The sequence below is a fragment of the Parasteatoda tepidariorum genome, chromosome 5 (genome assembly GCF_982258835.1).
Source record: "Parasteatoda tepidariorum strain Cologne lab strain chromosome 5, Ptep-v5.0, whole genome shotgun sequence".
In the NCBI taxonomy this organism is placed as follows: domain Eukaryota; kingdom Metazoa; phylum Arthropoda; class Arachnida; order Araneae; family Theridiidae; genus Parasteatoda; species Parasteatoda tepidariorum.
In genome coordinates, this window is record NC_141759.1 from 110,526,167 (window position 1) to 110,543,988 (window position 17,822).

Genomic DNA, 17,822 nt, shown 5'->3' on the forward strand with positions numbered 1-17,822 from the left:
CTCGAGGTCATAACCTGCTTACCAATATATATCACGCTAAAATTAAAATAACGATCTCGAATTACTGTACAATGTATAGTAATAGTAAAATGAAATTATAGTAGCAAAAAATAAAGCTGTAAAAAATATTATCCACGTTACCGCTAAAGCTCAAAATCTATAGATGTGGACATAACCTAACTTATTTGCAGATAAACTAATTTGCTCCGTTAAAGTGCGAAATCAAAAGTTTTCCACATTGAACTTAAATTAACAACTTCTGTATCGTTTAAGTTCAAAATTTTGTTCCTCTCATTTCTTTGTAATAATATTCTTATTTAACTTTAAAAAATCAGTAAATTTTGTTGTAGTATAGCATGATTATAGCTATTTAATTGAAGATTGAGTCAGTCAACTAATGTGTTGATTGTATTAATTTGATTTTTTTAGTTATCGAAATGATACATTATGATAATTTAAGAATACAGCAAAGATCTTATTTTCTCATTAACGACTGCTTATTAGATAATGTGTGGATTACCTAATAATTTAAGAAACAATTTTCAGCACTCTAACGTAACACCCTAGTTAATCAGCGCATTAACTTAGACAATCTACAAAATAACTGAGTTCTGCATATTAGCGGTAGTATTTCTTATAAGCAAAATTTTTGTCTGCCCGGGGTAGAATCTCTGGGAGTCATTACTAAGTCTACAATGACGTACAAACGAATCCCTAATTCGATCAAAGGTGCCAGGTGTACTTTTGATGTCCTATAAGTAAAACAATTCTCATCATAACAATCCTTGCGATCCCTGCTATGAGATCATTTCAACATAGTTTGCGACCGTATGCTTCATGGTAAGTCCCCCCCCCCTCTTAATGCTTTTTATCACCTCTTTAAATTCGTTGTTCGAATTTCGCATCATTTATAGGTCTTCTTGAGATGACTGTGTAGTCAAAGTTTGTTGTGTTCGAACATTTCAGCAATATTTCATTCGCATTTACTATTAAAAATAATCCTACCCTAAATCAAAATAATTTGATTCATAATCAGAAAGACGTCAACGCTATTTAGTTCATTACCAGTTTTGGTTTCAGATTTGAGACAAGCGACTACAAATTATTGCAACTACTTAACAACTGGTTAATTTTTCGTCATTTAAACAATTTCTTTTTGATGTTCTCTGTATTGGATCAACTATTTCAAATTTTGTTACGTAATTACTAACGGCTCTCTGTACATACTATAAATGAAATATTAATTCTTTTAAATGATGAAAGAGCTTTTTTTTCTATTTTACCAAAATGTCCCGCAATCCTCACAATAAATATATATTTTTAGAATACTTGTCAATAATCTAATCCATGATTCATCTACTACAAGTGATATTTTGCGTCAATAACGAGGTTAATTAAAAGTTTTGAGATTTTTTTTGTATTTAAGGTTTTTTACTAAACGGGTTTTTCAAATTTATTGTTCAGATGTGATTGAGTGTCAAATAAATGTTATTTTTTCTTTTTTAAGTCAAAACTGTTTGAATATAACTTGATTCGGCACAGTATAAATTCAAACATATACATTTGAATATAAGCCTCTAAAAAACATTTCTATAAATGACTGCTCAAGTAATAGGTACCACATAACAGTATTAAATTCAAAGTTTTGTTTTCCCTTAGGTGCTCCCAAAATCGAAAGATGTCCCAACGAGGTCTCCTTCCCGGAGCACGATAATGGTAAGATCAAGATATTCTATTCAGGGACGGGTCCCTTTGATGTCAATCTTTTCAAAGATGGCCTGGAGGTGAAGGAGGACAAGCACCTGAAGTACACTGTATTCGATGATTACGCAATCATTTACCTGAGAGAAGCACTGAAGACAGACGAAGGGAAGTACAAGATAATTGTGAAGAATGACAGCGGGCAGGCAGATGCCACTTTCACAATGAAAGTAACAGGTACATTTTATCTAGTTATTGCCAAACCCTATTTCAATATTTGTATACAGTTCATGCCCTTATTATTAGACGCACTATAAGATTCTGTGTAAGATTATAATTATCAGGTGTAAAATTCTGTGTGAAATTATAATTATCAGACTGAAACCAGTTTGCACTTGTTTACGTTCGTGCATCAATCGGTTAAATTAGACGATATATAATATAAATTCCAGGATTGGATAAATTAGACGATATATTATATAAATATACGATATTTGTTACATCAGGTATTATATTAGTATATTATAATAATTAGACACCAAACTATTAGACGCACTATAGTGTAATACATGTTTTGCACGAGTTTATGGCCAATACTTTTCTATTTAAACATACGTGTAATGGGTTTTTATTCAAGAGATTTTTCATATACTTCCTATGTATATTTATTTATAACGTATTGCATTACAATGTTTACCCATTAATACGCTAACTTAAACAAGTTTAAACCGGTTTCAGTCACATGAAAAGAATAAAGCTGTATAGTATCACTTGATAATTAAGATTTTACATAGAATCTCTTAGTGCGTCTAATAAGTCAGGGACTATATATAAGGTGTAGTTAAGTGCCACAGCCCGGTATGCATTGAACCGGTACTTCGAACATTGATGTTTCTCCTAATCTATACTCGGCAGCTATTAAAATATCGAATAAATTCAATAATATCAGCGAATAAATTAATACCAAATCGAATATAACAAATATTTCAGACATTCACCAAAGCGACTATGTGACTGTTGACATTGAGCCATGAAAGTCGACATTCTCTGGATTTTGGTCATTCAGGTATACATATTAATTGGCGCCAATTAAAATATAACATATACGTAAAATGATATTGATGTATAATTACTAACTCCTGGAGAAGGGAATAGGAAAACCAGTTTGTCTCTCTGATAATCACCTTTCAACAATTTTCTCCAGCAATCAAACATATTTTGAAACCCGTCCTCTTCAGAGGTAATTCATTACATTTTAATTATTACTTATTTCACTCAGTATTTGGCAAGCATCTAAATAAGTACATATATTAGTTCATATAGAACATCCTGTACAATAAGTGAAATTTCGATTTCAAGTTATCTTTATTCGAATTGATTTTTATAACAGAATAATTTGTTATAACAACTCGTAACTAAAGTCACGTAGCTGTTGTACATTTTTAAAACTGCTCTATAACCTTTTGAAGAACAGCATATCGAAATATTTATTTAATATGAGGCAGATAAATATTGCTTTAAAAATATTTTAGGATTGCCGGGACCACCACAGGGACCACTAGAGGTGTCGGACATTACACAGCACACAGCAACCATTAGCTGGAGACCACCTGCATACGATGGTGGAAGTAAAATCACGAACTACATCGTGGAAAGGAAGGAAACGAGTCACAGTCAGTGGGTTGTGGCTTCCAGCTACTGCAGGGTATGTTATGACTTTGCACAACATTTGACAATATTTTAAGTGACACTTCTGAAAAAAAATTTAAGATTTTTTTTTGGAAAAGGTCTTATCTTACTCAAGTCCAAAATTTTGATGGTCCCATCAAAAATTTTTGACTGTTTATTTTGGTTTCAGTGCCATTCATGGTGGTCCAACATCACTTGATGGTCACCATCATCCAACATTTTCCATTACATGTTCATGGTTTTTGATTTGCCAACAAACTTTTATCACTCCATGATGGAAAATGTTACTTTAATACTGTGATGGTTAACCATCAAAAGAAATTTGACTCTCATTCCGCAATGGCTCCATCAACTATACATTTCTATGATGGTTGATTGGGAATTCATGTTGGTTGTCATCAAAACAATTGTTTTTTTTTTTAAATGTTGAACCATCATAAATCAGTCCCAATTCCCACATTGGGATGATGGTTGTTCATGATCGTTCCAACATTTGATTTCTATGATATTCGATGGAAATTCGTGATGGTTTAAAATGAGATAACCATCACAATAAGTAGCTATTCTAATGATGGACCATCATAAATCAGTCCGAATTCCTACATTGGGGTGATGGTTACTTATGTTGGTTACTATCAAATAATATAATGATTCATGATGGAATTATTGATGGTTACCATAAAGATCATGTTTTGGTCCATCTATGGCAAACCATCAAAAATGTTGACTTGGTTAGACTTACCTATCGTCAAAATCACAGAGATAGATAAGAAAAGTCTTATCTACCTTAAATTATGTTTTATTTTTTAAAAAATTTTAAATTTTGTACACCTCAGTGGATGACGGTACTAAGTGACTCACTCTTAGTGTTTAGTGGTCAACGCTTCCAGGAGCATTGAGCAATTATTAAGCTAATTTACACTAATTATTGCAAATTATTTCAAATTACGTCACATTAATTTATTCTCTAAAACGTTAAATTAAAGAAATCAATTAAAATCAATTAATAAATCGAAATTAATGAAAAAGTTCATGAAAATTACACTTTAGGAACTTTTATCGAATCCAGTCGACAATTTATTTATCTTTGCTTGATTTGAAATGTATTATCTGGTTCAGTACATTTTCTTGCATATTGATATGGTTTTTATCTCATGGTAATCCAATGACTATAAAGGTTTGAAGAATTTTTGACTGCTCATATATTTTCATAATATATTCAAACATAATTTGTTACAAAATGGAAATCAAAAGGATTCTTATAGTGATTTTATAACCGTCGTTGAACTTCAGATCCAATTTTGGGTTTACGACGTCTAATGTTCAACTACGTAGCCTGGTTATTTTGAACCCAATCCAGAAGACAAGGGAACTCTTGAATCAAGTATGGACAGAAATTTGCCTTCGTGGAGGACTTTTTGATGAAACTATATCGCATTTGCGTTACACGGAGAGAAAGACCACGAGAATTTTTCACGGCTAGGGGGATCTAACCAATGATCCGTCTTCCAGTGAGGATGTTTTACATCGGCACCGTGGTCGGTGCAAGCCGGATGCGGAATGCGCAACTAAATTTGTCCGGAAAAAACTGGAAATTTTTTATTTTTTTGTTGGTAAATAGGCATTATCCCGTCAATCGCTGGGATTCGAACCCTGTTCACCTCATATGAATTCAAACGCTCTATCCCCTGAGCCATCTCGATTCTCTTATAGTGATTGTGGCTTTTCCGGAAAAAACGGAGCTATAGACTGTAATAATTTTAGCTCCGTTTTTATGTTATGCTTAATTTTTGTAGCTGTTCGGTATCTACACTTTGGATATCTAACAAAGTTTGTTTTCTTCTTTTTCTTCCTTTTGTTGTTGTTGTAGTGAGCATTTGAACTCTTTTTTTTTTCAGTCAACCATACATGATTTAAAAATATATTCTTTGAATGCATTGTTTAAGAGGTTTGATCTATTGCTTGGAACACACCGGTGGCATTTTATTCAACAGTGCATCCCAGAAAGTTATTTAGATTCGAAGAATTTAGTTTGACGTTTAAAGTGCACTCTACGAATATCAAAATAAAGTGCATCGTTGTAAAGTGTCTAAAAGTTCTGCTATATAGTAGCGAAGGCCATATACCACTTGATTTTTTTTTTACTTCGGATGTCTTGATCAAACCCTATTTTATTGAGTTAAACTTAGTCCCTATTTTAAACTGAAAAAAAAATACATTCGATTTATTATTTGCAATTTTATAAACAAATGCATGTTTTATTGGGTAATGAACTTCAACTCAAAAGGGTGCATACATGATTGCATCTCTTTCAGATAAATATAGTGTACGAATAAGATTTAAAAATATATTTAGCAATTAGAAAAAAGAAAACTTCCACGCATTTTAAGCAAACAGGCTTTTGAGCATAAATTTTTTTAAGGGGGAAATTAAATGCGTTTACCTCTTTGGTTTATAATTTTTGATACAAATAATTAGTTTTATCTCAAGTTTTAAGTTTAAAGAACGTTTTTATTCATAAAATAACAAACTTTATCATCTATTCTAAGCAAACAAGCTTTAAAGCTAAATATTTTTTTAGAAAAAATAATATTTTGCAATAAAACTCATTTAATTATATAAATAGTTGCATTTCCTAAAAATACATAAGAAATAAAATTTGAGAACGTATTCATTCATAAAAGAAATTTGATCAAGTATTCTAAGCAAGCAATCCAGGAAAATAAATACATTTTTGAAAAAGTAATTTTTATTATTGTGGTGATAGTATTAGTCTTGGTCAAAGTCCTTCATCTATGGAAAAGGGATCTCCTCATACAATAGAGTTAACACGTGTTATATATACTAGTGAATTGGAATTGTATTTTTTCAGTGGTAGATACACTTTAATGATTATTTGTTGATTATTTGTTTTCTAATTTCTAATGTTTTTAAATTAATTTTCGCATAGGAATTGGTGTTTACAGCTCAGGGATTGACAGAAGGGGGTGAATATTTGTTCAGAGTGATGGCCGTAAATGAGAACGGTCAAAGTCAACCGTTGGAAGGTACCAATCCAATCATTGCTAAATTGCCTTACGGTAAGTCTTCATTTTCTTTCTTATTTGTGAGGGTGAATTTTTTTTTCATTCTTTTTATGTGAAATGGTATTGTTAAGTACATTGCACATGGTGCGTAGCTTTTTTAAGAAGTGCTTGAAGGTGCTTATTTTCGATTTTTGTTTTTTAAAAACCCTTGACTCCCTGTCAGTGTCGCCCGAATCCTGTTCGGGCAACTACAGTATTTGTCTACAGTATTTGTGATGGCCGAACTAACCTCGGGCAGGAGAAAAATTAACGTTTTTATTTTGTGAAACCCGAGCTGAGTTCTTTTCTATTTTAGTAATACTTATTTAAAATTTCCTAATAGATGACATTAGTGGTTCTAGTTTTTCGTAGATTACGACTTCAGTCGAGGGAGAGAAATGTGGGTGGTGATTTTGGGATAGACCATACTGTAAAAGATTTTTAAAATTTATGTAATGAAAATCCCATTGTTGTGTTTTTATATTATATTATACTAGTTATGTTTTATTTAGCTTCAAAATTTTGTTTAATTTGCTCTAATTGAATAAGATGTGTGTGCAATCTACATCCGGGGTAGGCTATAATTCAATGAATAAACAAAAAGAGAAAAACGAAGAAAATTAAGAAAAATCAATAAGCTTTATTCATCCCTTTTCGGACCAATCCTTGGTAACTAACAAATCAAACGCTCTTCAGTACTGCAGTAAGAACGCGCTATAAAACAAAAGCCCTCTATTTACGCTTTTACCTCAATTTGCTCTTCTGTTTTCATATTTTGGAAACTGACGATCTTATTGCGAAAATATTTTAAATCATTCTTGAAAATTTTCTGGTCCATGTAAGTTTATTTGAATTCGCTTTATAGATTTCGTTTTATATTTTGTTCTGTTTTTTTCTTTACGTTTTATTTTCTGTTTTTTTACGTGATATTTATCACTTAATGTGTTTTAATCTATTTTGTACCAAAACTTTTTGAGTGCTCTTCACGCTATAGTATTGATATATTTTGCTTTGGCTATATTGATACAATATTAGTAAGCATTCCTTTTTGTGGATATAATCGTGCGAGCTGATGAAGAGATTATCTTTTTTTTCTCCCGGTTTTTTTTAATTATTTTTTTAAATATTTTTTTTTCTTTTTTTTTCATTATTCTGTAATTTTTTTCATGTCTCAACATTTTGATATATATATATATATATATATATATATATATATATATATATATATATATATATATATATATATATATATATATATATATATATATATATATATATATATATATATATATATATATATATATATATATATATATATATATATATATATATATATATATATATATATATATATATATATATATATATATATATATATATATATATATATATATATATATATATATATATATATATATATATATATATATATATATATATATATATATATATATATATATATATATATATATATATATATATATATATATATATATAATATATATATATATATATATATAATATATATATATATATATATATATATATATATATATATATATATATATATATATAATATATATATATATATATATATATATATATATATATACTATATATATATATATATATATATATATATATATATATATATATATATATATATATATATATATATTGAATTAATTATTAGATGGATTTATTATGAAATTAAATGTGATATTCAACTAACTTTCTATATATTTAAATATTATTGGTGGCAGCAGGTGTAAATCTGGTTATTTTCTCTTCAGACAAACCTAGTGCGCCTGGAATTCCAGTTGTGACCGAAGTTGGGGGTGATTTTGTGAATCTTTCGTGGGAGAAACCAGAGAGTGATGGTGGCAGCAGAATCCAAGGATACTGGGTCGAGAAGAGGGAGGTTGGTACCCTGGCATGGCAGAGAGTTGGACCCAACCTCTCCATTACCACCCAAGTGAACATCGCCAATCTCATAGAGGACAGGCAATACGAATTCAGGGTGTTCGCTGTGAACGAAGCAGGAATGAGTCCACCCTCTCTCAACTCAACATCAGTCAAGATCACAGATCCAAATGGTATGGCTTACGAGCTTACTTTAGAGGAAAGTTTTATAAAATTCATTATTTGCTAAACAACTGAGGGGTTTTTTGATAAAAATGTCTCGATTTTCCTCACCGAGAACAGATTTTTACCCATTGGTAAAGTCTTGTTTTGAGTTTGATGGCGTCACCACACTTTTCAACTGTGTCCAAGAGTAATAGTAAATAGTGCGCATGCATTGCTATGGTGACCGCTGCTGTTTGATAATTTTGTTAGAATTCTACATGGTAGAAAAAATATTTGCTGTGCATTCTAAACAAAACATTAATTTTTAATAACTAAGTTAATTCTTATCTTAAATTGCTCCACTTAGTGACTGCAAACTTAGAAACAAAACTCATTTTAAAAGTCAGTGAGAATAAGTTAATTGATGCTTGAAGAAGAATGTGATTGATTGAATATTTCTATCTCCTTTCGTTTTTAAGTCAGTCTTTGGTTAATTTTAGGATATCCGGACTGAATATTATGGCAATACCTTATGCATTTTATAATCAGGCAAGAAAGTTTTCAGCTTTTACTCTGAATTCAGCTTTTTTCAAAGCTTTTTAAGCTCCATACATTTATTAATTTCATAATGTTTGATTGCGTTTATGTAGAATTCAGCTTTTTTTGCTAACTGATACTTTCACCCCTGTATAATTGATTTTTTTCAATTCTTTAAAATGGTCTTCCCCAAAGTTAACACTGATTATAAAGTAACATAAATTTGCATTTTATTTTAAATGATATCAATAATTCTTTTCATTGTAGCTCCAGTGCCACCAGAGTTTGTGATTCCACTCCGAAATGTGATGGCCGTTGAAAATAAGAGTGCCCAGTTTACATGCAAAGTATCTGGCAATCCAAAACCAACTATTACATGGTAAGCATATTTACTAAACCATATTTATCACACTGTTATCATATTCTTTTGAAAAAAATTTAGTTCTTGTGCTTTCTAAATATTAAAACGGTTTTTTTTTAACGAAGTTACAGAGAACAATACTAAGAGCATGCATCATATACAAATCTTAAAAGTTAAATCAAGTTTTCGACAATGTCTTACTTGCATTACATGAATCTTAACAAGGTTAATAAAATTATCAATGATATTGCACCTAATTTAACTAACCCTTCATAATAAGGATTCACCTTCAAATTTTAATACAGTTAAAACTGTAGGGTCATATACAAATTTTAAAAAAGAAGAGAAAAGAGTTTTAAGAAATGTCTTTATCTTTTAATAGTTTTCTAGTTTCTCTAATCGCATACAAACAAGGAAACATCAGGTTCACCATGAAGTTTAAAACTTAACGTGACTTTGAACAGTTCGGAAATACATTTTTTCGACATGTTTTATTTCAGGTACAAAGGAACGCGTGAACTGATGGACGGAGGTAAATACACTATGCTGAAGGACGGTGATTCGTACTCACTGGTTGTCAGTGAGGCTTACGGAGAAGATGCTGATGAATATGCTTGCAGAGCTACCAACAAAGGGGGTTCGCGGACATCAAGAGCCGAGCTTCTCATCAAGAGTAAGAGTTATCCCCGGTTGTATGTTTAAATTACTGTTTTTGCTATCAAAGCTCACAGGATTTATTTTTTGCAGCTGCTCCTCACATCTACGTTCCCCCAAGATTCCGAGAACTGGCCTGCTTCGAAAAAGGCGAGAACGTTACTCTGAAAATTCCATTTACCGGATTTCCAAAACCGAAGATCAAGTGGTCAAAGGATGGTGACGAAATCGAGAGTGGTCACCGTTACGATGTGACTGTGGGTGAGAGACACGCCCTCTTGACCATCAGAGACGTCAACAAATACGACAACGGACCTTACAGAATAGTAGCCGAAAACGAAATGGGAATCGACTCGGCTATTATTAAAGTTCAAATTAATGGTAAGTTGTTGAGACACAAACTCTGTTGCTGTTGACTAAATGACCGGTGATTGTTTGACTAAATGACCACCCTGCTTTATATGAATGGCTGCCTATTGGTCTGGTCTCAAAATCGTGCCACTTTAGCATACAACCTGTGTTTTTGGTGCTCTTTATATTTTCAGTGTATATGTTACTGTGTGTATGACCGAAATGCGTTGTTGTTGATTTTAATCGATGAATGAAGACAATAGAAGAGTAGCTTTGGTAGATGTCAGAAATATATACTACGTCTAGTTAAGTGCCACTGCCCGGTATGCACTACATAGATGTTTTCATAAAGTCAAAAGCCCCGTATGCATTTAACCGGAATTCTGATCATTGACGTTTCTCCTAATCTCTCCTAAGCAGATGTTAAAACATCGAATAAATATAGTTATACCAACTTATAACTGAATATCAAATTGGATGTAACAAATAGTTCGGACATTCACCAAAGCGACTTTGTGATTCTTGACATTCACCGGTGAAAGTCGATATTCCCTTGATTCACGGTAACATATGTATTTATATTTAAATACACTCTAACACTCTACTTCGCAGAGTATCTTTTAATAATTTAAAACACAAAGTCGTCACTTAACCAGACTAGTGGACATGTTAAGAGGGTTATTCTAAAATCAGGAGTCTGTCCAGACATTTTGTGAAAGGTCTGTTTTTCGTGAAATTGTGAAAGAATTACTCACATTCTATCAACCAGGGTCCGCTTTTATGAATTTGTGCAAATAGGGTCCGTTATTGCAAAAAAAAAACTTTTTCAAGGAGTTTTTAAATTGTAAACACATACAAGATTATGCTCAACACTGTAAAATTATAATTAAAAAAATTAAATTTTAAAAAATAAACAATTGCTGCTTTTAAATTAGGGATGCGACATACAAATATTTGGTATTTAGCCTATAATTCTGAACGCAGAATATTAATTTCGGACGAATAATGGAAGAATCGTCTGACGGAGACAAAACTTAATTCGTTTACATCCATCTTTCTTGTTTTCTGCCCTGGAAAGGGTTTATTCGATTAACAAAATAATAATGAAGATAAACATATTTGTGAAGGGTCCGATTTAAAGAAAAATCATTTTGTGAAGGGTCCGTTTTTAAGTTAAAATATTTTCTGTAGGGTCCGTTTTTATGAAAAGATATTTTGTGAAGGGTCCGTTAACGGACCCAAATTTCTTCTAAGCAGACCCCTGAAAATTGAAACTGTTTTTTTCTAACAAAACAATCTGATAACAAAGCAGTTTTGCGGCCAGCATTTCTACATACTATTGGCTGATTTTTGAGTCTTATATATCTTTGTTTGAAAAATATCTTTGTTTTTGCATAATTTACGTTAAGATAATTTTTTAGCGTTATCCAAATCAGTTCTTATCAATTTAAATATTAATAAAACTAAGTTTTGAAATTTCTAAAAATTTCTAAAACCATACAACTGTACGGTATTAAACTATTTATCCAAAATGACTAGTTGCATAATTTTATGGCTTGAATTATGAGAAGAAAAAATTCCAAAAGTTTGAAAAGCTATCAAACGCTGTTCCCTCAAATTAATAAAGAAACGGCTTTAAATTCTCAATCTATTCGAAATGTACTATGCTGTCAAATGGCATTCAATTAACAAAAATCTCCAAACAACAAAAAAAGAGAAATTCTCGAGAAAAGGTTTTAAAAAAAATCATCTAAAGTCTAAGATGGCGAGTAAGAACAACGGCTTTTAACACACGATAGTGAATATGTATTAAAAGTAAAACTGAAATAACATGATTTTCAAACATCCCACCTGACTATCTACTCTAAATCGAGCAAACGTTACAATGTGAATAAAATAGAGGGAAAAAACACTATAGATAATTATTTCGATAAAAAGTTAGTTTCGATTTTGAAAAGAATTTACTGTCCATCATTTACGAGAATTTCTCCAGGGTTATAGAAAGAGTAAAAAAAATTATCGGGAAGAAAATTAAAGAAATTTCACGATTTTCTTTAATTGCAGCAAAGCAATAAACATACCCATTCGAAATTATCCCGGTAGCCATAGTAACCGCCAGCACGCCAATTTGGAAGAGTTCTCGCGATAGCCAGACAGTATTTACACCCTGATTAAATGGACAGAAGTAATCGATGTTTGTTTTATTGCAGATAAACCGGATCCTCCACGATTCCCGGTTGTGGAGAGCATATGCGACGACTTCGTGACCCTCTCTTGGAAGGCTCCTTTGTGGGATGGCGGAAGTCACGTGAGCAGTTACCTCATTGAAAAACAAGAATGCCCCATGACCAGCTGGATTCGATGTGGAAACACGAGGTAATAACACACTCAAAAGATATATTACGTTATCTTTAAATTAAATATTTTTTTTTGGTTGGTGGCAAAATGCTTTCTAGGATTCTCATTGTGGATTATCTTGCATTGGCTTATCCATTATAAAATAAATCACAATAATTTCTCGAAATACAATTTATCACACAATTCCAAAGATCTGGAATGGAAGTTTTCTCAGTGAAGAAGCCATATTATTTAGTGGTCTTAAAAATTACTTTACATTTTGGCATTTAAAATTTTTTTATCAGCTTTGAAAGATAAATTTTTATTATGCTTTGTTTCTTAACACTAGATTGCCGAAGGAAGTCATTTTGACTAATTTTTAATCTCGATTGGAAAAACAATGATGTATACAATTTCTTAAATTCTTGTGACTTTTTGTACAACATATTATTTTTTTTATTGTTAATATTTACTAATAACGTCTTATATAACTGTAAATAAAAAATTTATTTGAAACAAATTTCTTTACACATTATTCTTTCACAATCTTCTTTCACATTTTGACTACTTTTGAGCAATATAGGTTACATACTAAGTTTCAATCTTTATAGTTTTAATAGCATTACTTTTCTCTTTTTGCCGAAACAAATATGTAAATTTCAAAAATTTAAAATCATAATGACATAATTATTTAAAAATAAACATTTAGAGAGTTGATTTTTTAAAAAAAATATTTTGAAATCCTTCTCACACTATAGCATGAAGTCTTCATTATTTGTAGGTTCACCTATCATACCGTCCAGGGTTTGAATCCGGGTAAGGACTACGTATTCCGAATATATGCTGAAAATGTTTATGGAAGAAGTGACCCCAGTGAACCCACTCAACTGGTCACAACTAAACGTAAGTTATAAACAAAAATACTCTTTTTATATAATACTGACCGTTAAAAGATATTCGAAGGTCAAATCACAGTTCCAATAGTTAAAATAGACAACAAGTAATGACATGTAACAAATAAAAATTAAAGGAATGTGTAACACGGCGAATGCCAAGGCTCACTAATGATTCTACTGATTGATTAGTTCATTAATGATTCGAATGATCATTTCAATGTTCGCTAATGATTCTGTAGAAGGATAATGATCCAATGATCATGATAATGATAATGATCCAATGATCATTAGTGGTAGGTTCGCTAATGATTCTTAGATATGATTGTGGTTCCGGAAAAATCCGGATTTTTCGCTACTCGCGATCCGAAAATTTCCCAAAATCCAAGGTCCAGAAGTTTCAAGAAATTATCGATCACATTTATGTATACAAATTCGAGTTTATTTTATTTAAAAATATTAGAACGGGAATTTATACTCGGCGTCTCTTTCATTTGTAAATATTTTTTCTGGTAGAATAATAAATGTGATTAGAGGTATACTTATACACAATTATTTATTTAAATTATGCCGCATGTAATTCATTTAGAATTTCATGTTTTGAAAGTATCAATGATTTAAATTTATGAAGACATTTATTTTATGAAATGCGTCATTAATGATTTTACTCGAGAAATTTTCAGGATTTTTGAGTTGGGCTCACAATTACCCCTGCCGATTAACTCTCCATCTAATTAGTTAATATCAATATTTACGAAATCATTCACTAACTAAACTGACATTTTCTAAACGTTCACATAAGCTGCAAAAAATGGCCATTCATTTTGCTAATTTCCGATACAGCCGTTTTTGTTAACAAAAAAAACTTTTGTTAACAGCTTTTTTATTTTCCAAAAGAAGGAGTTTCTCTCGCATTCAAATTTGATCTTTTTTTCATTGTAAACTAATCAATAACTTTAGGTGTACGCGTGGCATATTTTAAACTTTTTAAAGCACATTTTTTCTTCTTGAATTTGTTGTGTTCCCAATCTAGAAAATACAAACAAATGTCAAAAACTTTTTCAGCAAAAGCAATGAAAACAACCTAAAGAAAAACGTATATTTTATATTTCATTGAGGTTTATAATTATCGAGATGTAGCATTTTAAAATGTATCAAGAAAATTGAGAAAGTTCAATTCAAAATTTTTGCAGCACAGCTAACTCAATAAGGGTAAAACATTATTTGAGCTTCTTCTGTTAAGTAAAAAGAAATTTTTTTAACTAATTAAAAGATAGTTTTTCTTTAAAAACAATAAAAATATCACATCTTTTTCAGAGAAAGAAAAAGATCATGCAAGAAGAAAGCATATAATGTGTAAGTAAAGTTTACATTCCTACTTTTTATAATCATTCTCTTTATAATTAAGTACTATTTAGGTTTAAACAAACTATAAATGCGGCCGATTGGTTTAGTTCATCAGCTGGATTTTTTTTAATGAATTTTACCGATTGAATTTAGTTCTCTTCCATGTTTTAAGTATAAAGCATCTGAAAGATGAGGGAAAGACAGTGCAATACATAAAATAACTATTTTAAATAACCTTTTGAATAAAATAACAACTGAAAATCAATTATCTTCAGATATTTTTTTAAATTATAATTTAAAATTATATCCTAATTTTTTCTTACATCACAAGTATCAAAATATAATTTTTGCTCCCTATATTTTTTTAATGAATGATATTACATCTTTTATTATTAGTAATAGTCAGAGTTTTAAAAACCGTAGAACTCTGCTGAAAAAAAATTAGATACATATCGTTCTAAGACTGGCACATTCATTCCATTTTGAATTATTTTTTTATACATCAAGTATGATGATTTATTCTAAATACTTAATGGTTTATCGCCAACAAATGGTCATACAGCTCTGAAGTATTTCTTTTTTTCACGTTATTTTATGTTAGATAGTTTCTTAAAGTATTACCGTTTCTATTGTATTTAGAGCAGTATCAGATCTTTTGTAATTGCCATCTCCTATAAATAAGTGTGGTCTTTGTCTTAGTTACAGACATTGTTGCAAATATTCATTTTATATTACAAAGTATACCCGTTTTACCCCGCACCTAAAATTACAAAAAAAGCAGTATTTCATTTCTGTCTGAAATAGTAAAGCTTCATTTCAGGCTTCTTTGAGTAAATGTAACTTTAAAGCTCTGTTTCAACAAATTAAAATCGTAAAGAATAGTTTTATTCGTAAGATTCTAAAATTGTGATTTTCATTATCTAAGAGGTATACTTCGTGTGAAACAGCCCAAAGAAAAAAATTATGAATAAAGCACAAAAAATATTTTTACATAAACTTTTCAGTACTTCATTTTTAAGCACTTAAAAAAAGAATAAAAATAAAAAATTCACACTGTTTTAAAGGAATATTCTTACTCTAGAAAAACGCTTACATTGGGGAACTAGATGGAACCTGTTTTTCTTCAAAATGCTATATTTCAAATTTAAATTATTTCAATGCTACCTCATTCATGTATATTTTTCTTTATAAGCAAGTTGTAAATGTTATTTTTTGGTCATTCTTTTACAGTGGATGCCCAAGGACGAAGAATTCGTGGAAAATCGGAAGGAAAAATTAGAAATTACGACCAATTCGGTAAATACTCTAAATTTGTTTACTACATAAAAATAAACAATTGAGTCCTGTGTATTGACTTTCATTCATTTTACAGTGTTTGATGTCTTCGACAAATACATGCCGCAGCCTGTAGACATTAAAACTTCCAGTGTGTATGATAAATATGACATTCTGGAAGAAATTGGAACGTAAGTAAACTGCTTTTTTACTTTATTTAATATAAATCCACTCGTTTTAACTCTTTGATGATTAAACAACGTAATAAGTTGTCTTTCTTTACATTAATTTTTACTTATAATGCATAATTTTATTAGAATAATTCCAGCTCTCCTATGCACTATAATTACATAATCATTTGTACTATTTTCCTATATTAGACAAAACTGCCAGTTGTTTCGTAAAGTACCTATTACTTAAATACTGTCGTACCTTTGCATCAGTAAGAATTTTGATAATGTTTTGACAATCTCAGTTTTGCCGTTGATAGCAGTTTTAGAGGCAGATACCTAGCAGCAAAATAACTTGGGCCAATATTCGTAAATCTTGGCTCCGTAAGGGTTTAAAGGGCCTTTATTTTTCCAATATCGGTCCTATATAGAATTGTCAGATTCACCCAATATTTTATATCCATACTTTAGCCAATATAGGTTCGATATTGGCCAATGTAGGCCCTATATAGGCCATTCTAGGACCAATATTTAAAAAATCTTAACATACTAATATGGGTCCCTCGGTACATGTTCTTATAAGACCCAAATTGAGCCAATTTTTAAACCTACTGGGGCCAAGGTAAAATATTTGTTAGGGATATTAAGAACAGGGTCATTCGTGTGCCAGAACATGATTTAGAAGCCTCAATAATTTCTGAAAGTTAACAAGCTTTCAATACAGAACAAATATAAATATCTATAAGGCAATAGTCTTAGCAATTTTATTTTATGGCTTTGAAGCATGGTGCTTTAGAAAACAGATATTCAAAAACTTTTGGCCTATTAGAAATGAAACAATATTAGAAAAAAAAAACTGACAACAATATAACAGAAAATCAATAAGAGAAAAGTGAAAATGGGTGAAGCACGTACTGAGATTGCCCAAGAGGAAATTAAATGCGTATTTCTCTTTTTTGGGACCCTGATGGCAAGAGAAAAAGAAAGGAAGACTAAGAATTATTTGTTAGAGACAAATGAAGGAGAATTTTGAAAGAGGAAAATTTAAAGGAAGTCATATCCGAAATCATAGACCGGGGAGCATGTAGTAGTAGGCTCGATACTTAATACGCATAACGGCGAGAGGAGCTTAAGTAATACTTTTCTTTCAGTAAAGTTCTAAAGTAGTTATTTTGGTAAAATATTATTTGTTAGTTTCGATTCACGTTGACTCAGGCGTGCAATTCATTTAATATTTTCTAATTCTATGACGACAGTCTATTCCATGTTAATACATTTCATACAAGATCATTATAGAAAAAAAAACTGAAATAGACAGCTGATTAAGGTTTGCCAATTGCAAAAATTTTAATTATCCATACCCTTATATAGTAAT

General features: G+C 30.6%; 1 protein-coding gene across 1 annotated transcript in view; it reads left to right on the forward strand.

Annotated features, from left to right (window-relative positions):
* Positions 1 to 17,822, forward strand: part of LOC107453137 (projectin protein bent) — a 307,623-nt gene that overhangs the window by 249,355 nt on the left and 40,446 nt on the right. Inside the window, exons 106-117 of the mRNA XM_087164780.1 lie at positions 1,660 to 1,938; positions 3,234 to 3,406; positions 6,341 to 6,470; positions 8,249 to 8,551; positions 9,327 to 9,438; positions 9,921 to 10,093; positions 10,168 to 10,455; positions 12,636 to 12,801; positions 13,544 to 13,665; positions 14,973 to 15,011; positions 16,233 to 16,298; positions 16,375 to 16,468. Of these exons, the coding sequence (XP_087020906.1) occupies positions 1,660 to 1,938; positions 3,234 to 3,406; positions 6,341 to 6,470; positions 8,249 to 8,551; positions 9,327 to 9,438; positions 9,921 to 10,093; positions 10,168 to 10,455; positions 12,636 to 12,801; positions 13,544 to 13,665; positions 14,973 to 15,011; positions 16,233 to 16,298; positions 16,375 to 16,468 (1,945 nt within the window). The remainder of the gene's footprint in view (positions 1 to 1,659; positions 1,939 to 3,233; positions 3,407 to 6,340; positions 6,471 to 8,248; positions 8,552 to 9,326; positions 9,439 to 9,920; positions 10,094 to 10,167; positions 10,456 to 12,635; positions 12,802 to 13,543; positions 13,666 to 14,972; positions 15,012 to 16,232; positions 16,299 to 16,374; positions 16,469 to 17,822) is intronic.